The sequence below is a fragment of the Cervus canadensis genome, chromosome 19 (genome assembly GCF_019320065.1).
Source record: "Cervus canadensis isolate Bull #8, Minnesota chromosome 19, ASM1932006v1, whole genome shotgun sequence".
Classification (NCBI taxonomy): domain Eukaryota; kingdom Metazoa; phylum Chordata; class Mammalia; order Artiodactyla; family Cervidae; genus Cervus; species Cervus canadensis.
The window spans coordinates 37,789,494-37,802,820 of record NC_057404.1 but is presented as its reverse complement, the minus strand read 5'-3'; the positions used below and the strand labels follow the sequence as shown (position 1 = coordinate 37,802,820).

Genomic DNA, 13,327 nt, shown 5'->3' with positions numbered 1-13,327 from the left:
TTTAAAGGTAATAGTATCCATACATATCCATACTTTTACAGTTTCACCAAATAATCATCCCTTAAAAACTATAGCTTAATTTCAGCTTTTTTTGAAACTTCATGTAAATGGAATCATGTATTTTTCAGTGCTGGCTTTTTCTTTTTAATATGTTTATAGGACTCATCTACACTATTGGTTATGGTCTTCATTCCTTTCCATAACTGTATTTTTCCATAATATGGATATACCATGTTAATCTACTGTTAATGGATACAAGTTGTTTAAATATTTCATTATTATAAACAATGCTGTTATGAACATTCCTGGAATGGCTCCTGGTGTACATGAACATGTTTCTGGGTATACACCCAACAGCAGAATTTTTGGATCACTGGGAACACGTACCTCTAACTCAGTAGAGACTGTTCTCCAAATTATACCAATTTAGTACTCTTGCCTGGAAAATTCCATGGATGGAGGAGCCTGGTAGGCTGCAGTCCATGGGGCTGCGAAGAGTCGGACATGACTGAGCGACTTCACTTTCACTTTTCACTTTTATGCACTGGAGAAGGAAATGGCAACCCACTTCAGTGTTCTTGCCTGGAGAATCCCAGGGATGGGGTCGCACAGAGTCGGACATGACTGAAGTTAACTTGGCAGCAGTAGCAGTATAGTCCCATCAGCATTTAATGAGTTTCCATTGTTCCACACCTTCATCAACACTTGGTATTATCATTTTTTCCAGTGAATACATAGTGGTATTTTATTGTGGTTTTATTTTGCATTCCTTAATTTTTAATGAGTTGAGCATATTTTTATGTGTTCATTAGCTACTTGGATTTTATCTTTTGTCAAAGGCCTTCTCAAATCATTTGCACGTGTTCACCACTGAATTTTCTACATTTCTCTTAATGATTTGGGGGTGTTTTTCTACATGGTGTACACATCAGCCCTCTGCTGGTGACACGTGTTGTAAATATCATCTCATCTACAGTCATGCTTTTCTCAAATTTTTATTTTTAAAATAACCAAATTTATCATTTTTTCCTTTCAGTTAAGCTTTTTGTGACATAAAATTTTCTGTATGCAAGCCTGTGATGCTATTCTCCTATCTCATGTTTTAAGATAAACTTTCTTATTTCAACTTTTACATTCAATAATGTATCTGAAATGAAAATTTTAAAATAGTAAAAAGTGGGATTGTATGTGTGTCTCCAATTGTATTTTCTACATTTCTAGCACCATTTATTTAACAAACCGTCCTTTCCATATAGCTCCATAGTGGTACCTTTTTTTCTTAGTAAAATAAACATCTACTAATGCATCTATTTGTTTCTGGGTTATCCTGTTCCACTGGTTTTCCTGTCCATCTTTGAACCAATACTACATTGTCTTTTAAATATAGTAAGAGTTTTATCAGAATAAAACTTTATTATTGTTATGAAGTAAAAACCAGTTCTGCTCCCTTGTTCTCTTTCACATTATCTTGACTATTCTTGGTCTTTGGGATTGTGATGAGAACTGCAGTTAAGTCTTCAGATCAGTATGGGGCAATATAACATCATTACAGAATACATATAGCTTTCTGTTTATTTAGATCTTAGTTTCTCTTGATGATTTTCTACAGTTTTCTGCCAGAAATCTTAGACATCTTTTATTAATCTATTCTTAAGTACTTCTTCTTTTTTTTCTCTTTAAAGCCACTCAGCTTGCAGGATCTTAGCTCCCAGACCAGGGATCAAATGCGGGGCCCCCAGCAGTGAAAGCACAGAGTCCTCCTGACCACTGGACTACCAAGAATTCCCTTAAATATTTTGTTTTTATACTATAGGAAACAACGTATTTTAAAAATGTATTTTCTGTTTTGGCTGGTATGTAAAAATACAATGCTTTGGGTTTTCAGATATATTTCTTTCTTTTGGCTAGCAACCCAAACTTTAATTTTCAAGATTAATCTATTCTTTTGTATTCAGGATGTAATCATATCATCTATGAAAAATGATAGCTTATTTCCTTCCAATATCTTTTCTTTCTTTTTTACTCTATAGCACTGGATAGTTCCTAAAATACAATAAGAAATAAAAATGGGGATGATCCTTCTCATTCCCAATCTTAAAAGGAAATGCTTTTTGTTTTACCACTGGGTGTAATGTTTTCTACAGAATTCGGGTTATATATTCTCTTCACTCTCTTCTAGTAATGGTTTGTGAAGTTTTTAAAAACCACATATGGATGCTTAATCTTATGAAATGTTTTTTCTGGATGTAAGATCATACAATTGCACTCATCTCACACGCTAGCAGAGTAATGCTCAAAATGCAAGCTTCAAAATCCAAGCCAGGCTTCAACAAAATGTGAACTGTGAACTTTCAGATGTTCAAGCTGGTTTTAGAAAAGGCAGAGGAACCAGAGATCAAATTGCCAACATCTGCTGGATCATCAAAAAAGCAAGAGAGTTCAAGAAAACATCTATTCCTGCTTTATTGACAATGCCAAAGCCTTTGACTGTGTGGATCACAATAAACTGTGGAAAATTATTCAAGAGATGGGAATACCAGACCACCTGATCTGCCTCTTGAGAAATCTGTATGCAGGTCAGGAAGAAACAGTTAGAACTGGACATGGAACAACAGACTGGTTCCAAATAGGAAAAGGAATACATCAAGGCTGTATATTGTCACCCTGATTATTTAACTTATATGCAGAGTAAGTACATCATGAGAAATGCTGGGCTGGATGAAGCACAAGCCGGAATCCAGACTGCCAGGAGAAATATCAATAACCTCAGATATGGAGATGACACCACCCTTATGGCAGAAAGTGAAGAAGAATTAAAAAGCCTCTTGATGAAAATGAAAGAGGAGAGTGAAAAAGTTGGCTGAAAGCTCAACATTCAGAAAACTAAGATCATGGCATCCGGTCCCATCACTTCATGGCAAATAGATGGGGAAACAATGGCAGACTTTATTTTTGGGGGCTCCAAAATCACTGCAGATGGTGACTGCAACCATGAAATTAAAAGACACTTACTCCTTGGAAGGAAAGTTATGACCAACCTAGATAGCATATTAAAAAGCAAAGACATTACTTTGCCAACAAAGGTCCATCTAGTCAAGGCTATGGTTTTTCCAGTGGTCATATATGGATGTGAGAGTTGGACTACAAAGAAAGCTGAGTGCCGAAGAATTGATGCTTTTGAATTGTAGTGTTGGAGAAGACTCTTAGAGTCCTTTGGACTGCAAGGAGATCCAACCAGTCCATCCTAAAGGAGATCAGTCCTGGGTGTTCATTGGGAGGACTGATGCTGAAGCTGAAACTCCAATACTTTGGCCACCTGATGTGAAGAGCTGACTTATTTGAAAAGACCCTAATGCTGGGGAAGACTGAGGTCAGGAGGAGAAGGGGATGACAGAGGATGAGATGGTTGGATGGCATCACCGACTCAATGGACATGAATTTGGGTAAACTCCGGGAGTTCGTGATGGACAGGGAGGCCTGGCGTGCTGCAGTCCATGGTGTCACAGAGTTGGACACGACTGAGCGACTGAACTGAAGATCACATGATTTTCCCCTTTATTAAGTTTTAATGTGATGAATTATATTGATTGCATTTGGAATAATAAACTACATTTCTGGAATAAATCCAATTTAGTATGATGATTAATTTTTAAATATATTATTGGAAATTTTTTGCTAAAAGTTTATGGGAATTTTGGATCTATCTTCATGGTGAGACTGGCCTTTAATTTTTTTTCTTCTATGGTCTTTGATTGTATTTTATTAGTTTCACAAAATACATTAGTGAGTATATTTGCGTTTCCTATTCCTTGAAAGAATTTAAGGTAAGATTACTCGACTTTTCTCTTCTTGTGTCATCCATACTTGAAAATGTATGGGCATCAAATTTTTATAACATTCTTCTAGTATCTGTAACATCTGTAGTGAGATCTATTTTCTTGATTCTGGTTATTTGTGCCTTCCCTCTTTTTTTTTCCCCTGATTAATCTTACTAGGGATTTACCAGTTCTATGACATCTTTTCAGACTCAGCATTAGCAAATATATGCTTATATTGTGTTACATATTTTCTATCTTATTAATTTCAGTTCTTTGTATTTCCTCCCTTCTACTTTTTTTGGGTTTCGTTTATGTTTTTCTTCACTAATTTCTGAGATTAAAACTGAGCTTATTGATTTTAGCTGTTTTCATTTTCCATTATATAATTTTAAAGTGAAAAAAAAGTCACTTTAAGTATGGCTTTACATGCATCATAAAAGATTTCAGCTAAGTGTTCTCATTTTCATTATTAGGAAAAAAAAAAAACTCTAACATACTGTAAAATAGCAATTCTTTGTTAAAATTTTTTCCATGAGAAGTATACACATTTTAAATGTTTCATATGTACTTGCAAGGGCTCTGAAGCAAGGTGCAGGGTTCCAAGTATGTCCATTAAATCAATTTTCACAATCATGTTGTCCACATTTTCTATACTACTGTTTTTTTTTTTTTTTTATACTACTGTTTTTTAAAAGTCTATTTGTCCTATGATATTTGTGGATATTTAGTTGTCCTCATAGTTCTGAATACTTTTGCTTCTAATCTTTTGGGATAATATGTATTTTTATAGCTTCCAAGTGAACTGGATCGTTCATCATGATAAAGTCACCTTCTTTATCTCTAGCAAGTTTTTTAATAGTAATGTCTATTTTACCTGATAGTACTGATAATATGACTATCTCGGCCTTTTTCAGGTTTGAATGGTATATTTTTTCAATCTTTTAAATCTCCTCATACTTAAGAAGTATTGCTTGTTTTAGTTGGTTTTTAAAAATTCAGTTAACAGTTGGTCTTTATTTTAACTAAAGCATTTAGGCCACATACATTTAATGTAATTACCAAAATACTGTGTCGTAAATCTCGTATATTTTTTACCCCTATTTTTACCTCCTGTTCCATGTTCCCTTTGCTCCCTGTTCTTCTGTTAGTTGATGCTGTATTAAAAAAAATTCTTTCCATAAATCTTTCCACTAGTTGCATTTGGTTTTAAAAATTATTCTAGTTCACTTAAAATTTGGAGTCATTAATCAGAATCTAATGGTACTTTCTTCCAGATAATATAAGTGTCTTGGAACTCTTCACTTTTATGTCCCTCCAGATTTATACACTCATTTTGTGGTTAAGTTCAGTTGCTCAGTCGTGTCTGACTCTTTGCGATCCCACAGACTACAGCACACCAGGCTTCCCTGTCCATCACCAACTCCCAGAGCTTACTCAAACTCATGTCCATCAAGTCAGTGATGCCATCCAACCATCTCATCCTTGTTGTCCCCATCTCCTCTTGCCTACTCCATTTTGTGGTATATAAAATATATATACATATATATATATATATATATATATATATATATATATATACACACACTTTAAATTTCACAATGAATTATTTTTATTATTTTGTATATTCAATGTTCATTAGATTTACATACACATTTATTGCTTGTTTTTTTTTTTGCTTCTTTCTCCTCCCCTGCACCTATAACCTTTTTGGACTCAGTTTCCTTTTTTGGGGGAATCATTTTCCTTTTATCTACAAAAATCCTTTATAGTTTCCTTTTAGTGAGAGTATGTTGGTGGTGAACTTTCGCAGTTTCTAATCTGAAAACAACTTCATTTGCTTTCAGTTCTGATGGGTAGTTACGCTGGGATTAGAATTTTAAGTTGTATTTATTTTCTTTCAGCACACAGAACATGTTTGTCATCTGGTTTTCATTGCGACTGTCAAGAAGTTAGCAGTCAAACTTTTGCCTCTTTTTAGGTACTATTTTTCTCCTGGCTAATTTTAAAATTCTTTTTTTTTTTTTTCCAATTTCGATATGACCTATCTAAATGTGTATTTCTTTGAATCATGTTTTTAAATTATTGGGGTTCCTGAATCCTTGATATCGTTCATAATTTTTGACAAATGCTCTGCTAAAATTTCTTCAAACTTATGCTCTCCCATCTCCCTTCTTTCTGCGACTCCAAAAAATATATATGAGTCCCTTTCCCTCTTATTTTTTTTAATGTATATTGGTCCTTTTCTTTCTCTGTATTTCATTCTGGATTTCCTTCCATTCTATCTTCCAGTTCACTGGTTCTCTAATTTAACTATATTTAATCATCTGTCAAACTCATCTATTTAGGGTCTTAATTTTTGTTGTATTTCTCAATTAAGGAATTCCCAATTATTTCCTTTTCAAATCAGTTATTCTACTTTTCATAGTTTCTAGTTTAGTTGAAAATCTAAAATTTTCAAGTTTGTTTTTAACTCTTTGAACATAATAAGCATACCTGTTTTGAATCAATGTCTAATAATTTCAGTATCTGGATATTTGTTGCCTGTTCTTTGTGTTGATTCTTGCTTACAATGTCTTGTCTCCTCACATCCTCTCTGACTATGTGCTAGACACTATATTTGAAAAATTATCATGGGATGGTTTGTTTCCTCTGGTTCCCTCTTATTCCTAGAGTGTATCCCTTAAGATTTTTTGCCTAACTGGTATAAAGACTACTTTACACCATTAAAGTGGTATACTTCACACTGTCCCTGACATGCCTTCTTTTAAAGGCCCTCCTCATTCCCTCTTGCCTCTTCACAACCTCCAACCTCTCACTCTAGAGCCTCATCCTCAGCGTCCACACAGTTGGTAGGCCTGGTGCTCCAACTTTTATGGCCTTTGCCCTGCAAGAGTATATAAGTGGAGTAGAGCCTCTCAGCTGCCTTTTCCAGACTGGCATAAGAATGTGTAACCTACAGAACCACCTTTCCCAAGATTTTAAAATCAAAGAAATCTAAAAAGTAGTTTTGGCCAATATATATATAGTTATGAAATATATAATGCAGCTGAAGTTAGAGATATCTGAAATAAAACTTATCACATCATTAATAAAAGAATGGAATTTGAGTTAAACAGCTGGCAATTAAATAATACCAGAAAAAAATGGAAAAAGCCTACATGATCAAAAATCAAGAGGTGCGTTTATCTTCTCACCGTTTTCTGCCAATGGAGCAAGAACTTCAAAAACCATTTCCCTCTTATCATGCTCTATTTGCTTCTTGAAGAGTTTCACCAGCTCTTCAGCAATGTTTGTACTGGCAAACTGTTCTTTACTTGACTCTGTAAAAAATAAAGAGGAAAATTTAGAGTAAGAAAACAAAATTAAGCACAGAAACTGTTTTCTATTACTTTCAATACTTGGTCATTTTGTTTCATTACTGATAAATGAAAACACTCTTCAAATACAGAAAACAGTCCTTTTTTTTTTTTTTTTTTCTTTAATGCCTCTGTAGAGGAAAAATGTCTAAAGCTTTAAGATGTTCTGACCCAATTATATTCAAGGCTATAAAAAAAAATGGTTGCTAGCATAATATATAGGTAACCATAGCAATGGTAAAATTACTGTTATAAATTCATAGTTTCAAGGCTTTTAGCCAAAGAAGAAAAATTACTCATAGCAGATTGCATTTCACACGGCTGAATTAAAGGTGACTTATTTTTACACCATTAGAGTGGTATATTTTCACACTGTCCCTGACATGCCTTCTTTCTTGTCTCCGATCTTTCACTCTAGAGCCTCATCCTCAACATTTAAATATGCTTTAATATTTCTCACAAAAAAAGCAATATTAAAACCAAATACCTTCCCTTTGCTCCACTTTCATGAAGCTACCATCCAGTCTGTTGAATTTCACAAACAAGTTTCTTGACAGCACTGTCTACATACGCTGTCTCTACTTCCTCAACTCACATGCATACCTAAACCCACCTCAAACCAGTCTGGGTCCACCTCTACATTCTGCAGTCTCCTTTGCATGCTCCTCCTTTCCACCAGACCAGTATAAATTCTAGTTCCTTGAGACTTCATCTTCTGCTTTCTTACCTTTTTGATCCTTACTCTCACCCTAGGCAATCTAATTTTTTTCCGTAGCATAAAAATACCTCCTATATGTTGATGCTTATACAATCATACCTCTAGCCCTCTTCTTAACTCCTGGCTATTTAAATGTCCATTTGACATCTCCATTTGAATATCTATCTAGCATCCAAACACCATGCCTAAGGTAGACTTCTGATATTCTGATATGTCTGTTCTTTCTCCAAACACCATGCCTAGGGTAGACGTCTGATATTCTGATACATCTGTTCTCTCTCCAGAGTTCCATAATTTAGTGAATAAACATGCCACCTACCTGCCCTCCATACACGCAGAAACCTGGGGGTCATCACTCACTCGTTCTCTCTCAGTGTATCCACATAATAACCAAAATCTATCAGTCTACCTCCAAAATACAACCAGAATCCAGTCTATTTCCTTTCTGATTCTCAGTCCTTTTGCTGCATCAGATATCCTATCAATTTATCTAAAGTTTCTCTCAGAGAATCGACCAATCTAGTCAAGACTGCTTGCTCTCCATGTCTGCTGGGCACACTGACATCCTGGAATTCCTTTTTCATGATCTTGATGGATATTTTCTTCTCCTTCCTGTATTAGATACTCTATTACCTATGTTCATTCACATTCAAGTTTTTAGTTTCAGTAGACGCATCCACCAGCAACTTTCTGAGAAAGGTAAACTACACTGTTTGAAGAAGATAAATATTTAGAAATTTTAACTGTCTGAAATGTTCCTTCTCCCCTAGAATGTACATCTGTAATTTAAATTCCTTCCTTACCTCATTCAATTATGTCCTCATAATAGCAATTATTGTAACTTACAATTATATGCTTGTTTATAAGTTCATTTTAGAAATAAGTTTCCACATCACCTACTAAAATATAAGCTGCTTGAGAGCATGACTACCACAAACACAGTATACAGTATGGTGCCTAGTACAGGGCAAGTGTTCAAAAGAAATTTGTTGATTTTTTGAATGTGTGACTGAAAAAACAAGTAAACAAATGCAAGAGTTACATTCTATTCTCTAGTTTCTGGTAAATCTCTTCCAATATCAAATAAAAAATATTAGAAATTCAACTTTAAAAGAAAATGGAGAAACAAATATTTATATTTGTTTAAAACAGTTTTGATTTACTCTACTGTTACCCTGCTTTTGGCACATGTACCAGACCTATCCCAAAATGATGTGAATCCAGTCCAAGACTTCTAAGTAAGATTCATTAGTGCTACAAAAAAAGAGCAAAGGGTGGAGTGTCTTTTCTAATAAGCTACCTAAACTCTCAGAAATCAAATTTTACAAACATTACACCTTACCCAAAAAGTTAGTTTGATTTAAACAGGAATGATTTAATTCCTCAACATTTGTGGTTGCTCTTCTGTTTCACACAATTCTTCAAATAAATGAAACAAAATCATAGATGAACTAGACATGATTTATCAGTTATGTACTCTTAACTCTTTTCAAAATAGTTGAAGCACTTTTTTCCAACCCATATTTTATTCTTCCACTTATTAAACTGAAACAAAATCACTGTTGTTAAGTAATTCAGTCCATTTGCCAGTACAAGGGAACAATGCACCATGATTAATATAGGAATTCATGAAGAAAATCTGATCATATCCCGTAGGTGGATACAGAGAAAGGACAGCATGAACCGTGATTTGGACATTATATTTGATTTAAATGCCACAGATCCTTAAGACTTTCAGCAAGAAGGACTTTTTCCTAAGGGTTTATTATTAAAGTTCTTTTTTTTTTTTTTTAATGTGGACCATTTTTTTAAAAGTCTTTATTGAATTTGTTACAATAATGCTCCTGTTTTATATGTTTTGGTTTTTTTGGCTGTGAGGCATGTGGGGTCTCAGCTCCCCAGCCAGGAACTGAACCTGCACCCTCTGCATCAGAAGGTGAAGTCTTAACTATTGGACAGCCAGGGAAGTCCCCCGTTAAGGGTTGATTTTTTAACAAAATTATATATGAGTTTAAAGAGTTAGTTCTAATACTTATATTACCAGGAGAATCCAGTCCCCCTTTCCCATTTCTTCTTCAAAAACAAGCACATAAAGCTCTTTTAGCTAATTCACTGATATTTACCTCCAAAAACATTTTATATTGACAATTTTTGCTTTTTTAGTTTTAGGTAGTTTTGATTGACCTTCCACTATGAAAGATGAAGCACTAGCTTTCTCCTTTTCCTGTCTCCACAATAACCTACATCTTTACAGTGCAATTATACTGTAATTTTGGCTTGAAGTAATTAGTGTTTCAATAACACACTGTGTCATGTGGCCTGGAGTTACTTTTATTTCCTTGGAATTACTTTTTTTTTTCTCATTTATTTAGCTTTCAATGTACTTATTAATTCAACTCCAAACTCTCCATCAGTTGTCTGACTTTTTTCTTAATAAGCACGTTCTCTTTAGGTGCTCAATTAATTTCATCTCGTGTAAGAGTTTCCCCAGTCGGGACTGGTTGCTCTTTGAAAACAGGACATTTGGGGCTGTCATGTCACCATCCTACTAGAAGCTCCTATTTTCCTGTTGAATCTCTTGTCTCCTGATTCCTGTGTAATCTTATTATTTATATCCCTTGTTTCATTGGAACACATCTTCCAGAGGCTTCCAGGAAAGATATAAAGGATACCGATTTTCTGAGACATTCATGTTTAACACTGTCCCTATTGTTACCTCACACTTGACTGATGATCTGCATATAGAATTCTATACTGGAAATGATTTTTCCTCAAATTTTTGAAGGCAACAACATTCCATTTTCTTTTGGTTACCACTTTTCTTTTGATACTTCTGATGTCTACTGATTCACAATCTTTTCTTTTCTTTTTTTTCTTTTTTTTTACAACATTTCAGTGGGTTTTGTCATACACTGATATGAATCAGCCATAGATTTACACTTATTCCCCATCCCGATCCCCCCTCCCATCTCCCTCTCTACCCAATTCCTCTGGGTCTTCCCAGTGCACCAGGCCCGAGCACTTGTCTCATGCATCCCACCTGGGCTGGTGATCTGTTTCACCATAGATAGTATACATGCTGTTCTTTTGAAACATCCCACCCTCACCTTCTCCCACAGAGTTCAAAAGTCTGTTCTGTATTTCTGTGTCTCTTTTTCTGTTTTGCATATAGGGTTATCGTTACCATCTTTCTAAATTCCATATATATGTGTTAGTATGCTGTAATGTTCTTTATCTTTCTGGCTTACTTCACTCTGTATAAGGGGCTCCAGTTTCATCCATCTCATTAGGACTGGTTCAAATGAATTCTTTTTGATGGCTGAGTAAAATTCCATGGTGTATATGTACCACAGCTTCCTTATCCATTCATCTGCTGATGGGCATCTAGGTTGCTTCCATGTCCTGGCTATTATAAACAGTGCTGCGATGAACATTGGGGTGCATGTGTCTCTTTCAGATCTGGTTTCCTCAGTGTGTATGCCCAGAAGTGGTATTGCTGGGTCATATGGCAGTTCTATTTCCAGTTTTTTAAGAAATCTCCACACTGTTTTCCATAGTGGCTGTACTAGTTTGCATTCCCACCAACAGTGTAAGAGGGTTCCCTTTTCTCCACACCCTCTCCAGCATTTATTGCTTGTAGACTTTTGGATAGCAGCCATCCTGACTGGCGTGTAATGGTACCTCATTGTGGTTTTGATTTGCATTTCTCTAATAATGAGTGATGTTGAGCACCTTTTCATGTGTTTGTTAGCCATCTGTATGTCTTCTTTGGAGAAATGTCTGTTTAGTTCTTTGGCCCATTTTTTGATTGGGTCATTTATTTTTCTGGAATTGAGCTGCAGGAGTTGCTTGTATATTTTTGAGATTAATCCTTTGTCTGTTTCTTCATTTGCTATTATTTTCTCCCAATCTGAGGGCTGTCTTTTCACCTTACTTATAGTTTCCTTTGTAGTGCAAAAGCTTTTAAGTTTCATTAGGTCCCATTTGTTTATTTTTGCTTTTATTTCCAATATTCTGGGAGGTGGGTCATAGAGGATCTTGCTGTGATTTATGTCGGAGAGTGTTTTGCCTATGTTCTCCTCTAGGAGTTTTATAGTTTCTGGTCTTACATTTAGATCTTTAATCCATTTTGAGTTTATTTTTGTGTATGGTGTTAGAAAGTGTTCTAGTTTCATTCTTTTGCAAGTGGTTGACCAGTTTTCCCAGCACCACTTGTTAAAGAGGTTGTCTTTTTTCCATTGTATATCCTTGCCTCCTTTGTCAAAGATAAGGTGTCCATAGGTTCGTGGATTTATCTCTGGGCTTTCTATTCTGTTCCATTGGATCTATATTTCTGTCTTTGTGCCAGTACCACACTGTCTTGATGACTGTGGCTTTGTAGTAGAGTCTGAAGTCAGGCAGGTTGATTCCTCCAGTTCCATTCTTCTTTTTCAAGATTACTTTGGCTATTCGAGGTTTTTTGTATTTCCATACAAATTGTGAAATTCTTTGTTCTAGTTCTGTGAAAAATACCGTTGGTAGCTTGATAGGGATTGCATTGAATCTATAGATTGCTTTGGGTAGAATAGCCATTTTGACAATATTGATTCTTCCAATCCATGAACACGGTATGTTTCTCCATCTGTTTGTGTCCTCTTTGATTTCTTTCATCAGTGTTTTATAGTTTTCTATGTATAGGTCTTTTGTTTCTTTAGGTAGATATACTCCTAAGTATTTTATTCTTTTTGTTGCAATGGTGAATGGTATTGTTTCCTTAATTTCTCTTTCTGTTTTTTCATTGTTAGTATATAGGAATGCAAGGGATTTCTGTGTGTTAATTTTATATCCTGCAACTTTACTATATTCATTGATTAGCTCTAGTAATTTTCTGGTAGAGTCTTTAGGGTTTTCTATGTAGAGGATCATGTCATCTGCAAACAGTGAGAGTTTCACTTCTTCTTTTCCTATCTGGATTCCTTTTACTTCTTTTTCTGCTCTGATTGCTGTGGCCAAAACTTCCAACACTATGTTGAACAGTAGTGGTGAGAGTGGGCACCCTTGTCTTGTTCCTGATTTCAGGGGAAATGCTTTCAATTTTTCACCATTGAGGGTGATGCTTGCTGTGGGTTTGTCATATATAGCTTTTATTATGTTGAGGTATGTTCCTTCTATTCCTGCTTTCTGGAGAGTTTTAATCATAAATGAGTGTTGAATTTTGTCAAAGGCTTTCTCTGCATCTATTGAGATAATCATATGGTTTTTATCTTTCAATTTGTTAATGTGGTGTATTACATTGATTGATTTGCGGATATTGAAGAATCCTTGCATTCCGGTTAAATATCTAGAAATGAAATGGCTGGATCTTATGACGTGTACATTTATGAGTATATGGCTTTTGAGCACTACTACAACTGAAAGACTATAGTGTGCCACAGAAATTTTATTTTTTAAAAGTT

At 35.0% G+C, this 13,327-nt stretch overlaps 1 protein-coding gene across 1 annotated transcript in view; it reads right to left on the bottom strand.

Annotated features, from left to right (window-relative positions):
* Positions 1–13,327, bottom strand: part of RAP1GDS1 (Rap1 GTPase-GDP dissociation stimulator 1) — a 121,927-nt gene that overhangs the window by 21,739 nt on the left and 86,861 nt on the right. The window contains exon 6 of the mRNA XM_043438461.1: positions 7,013–7,220. Within this exon, the coding sequence (XP_043294396.1) occupies positions 7,013–7,220 (208 nt within the window). The remainder of the gene's footprint in view (positions 1–7,012; positions 7,221–13,327) is intronic.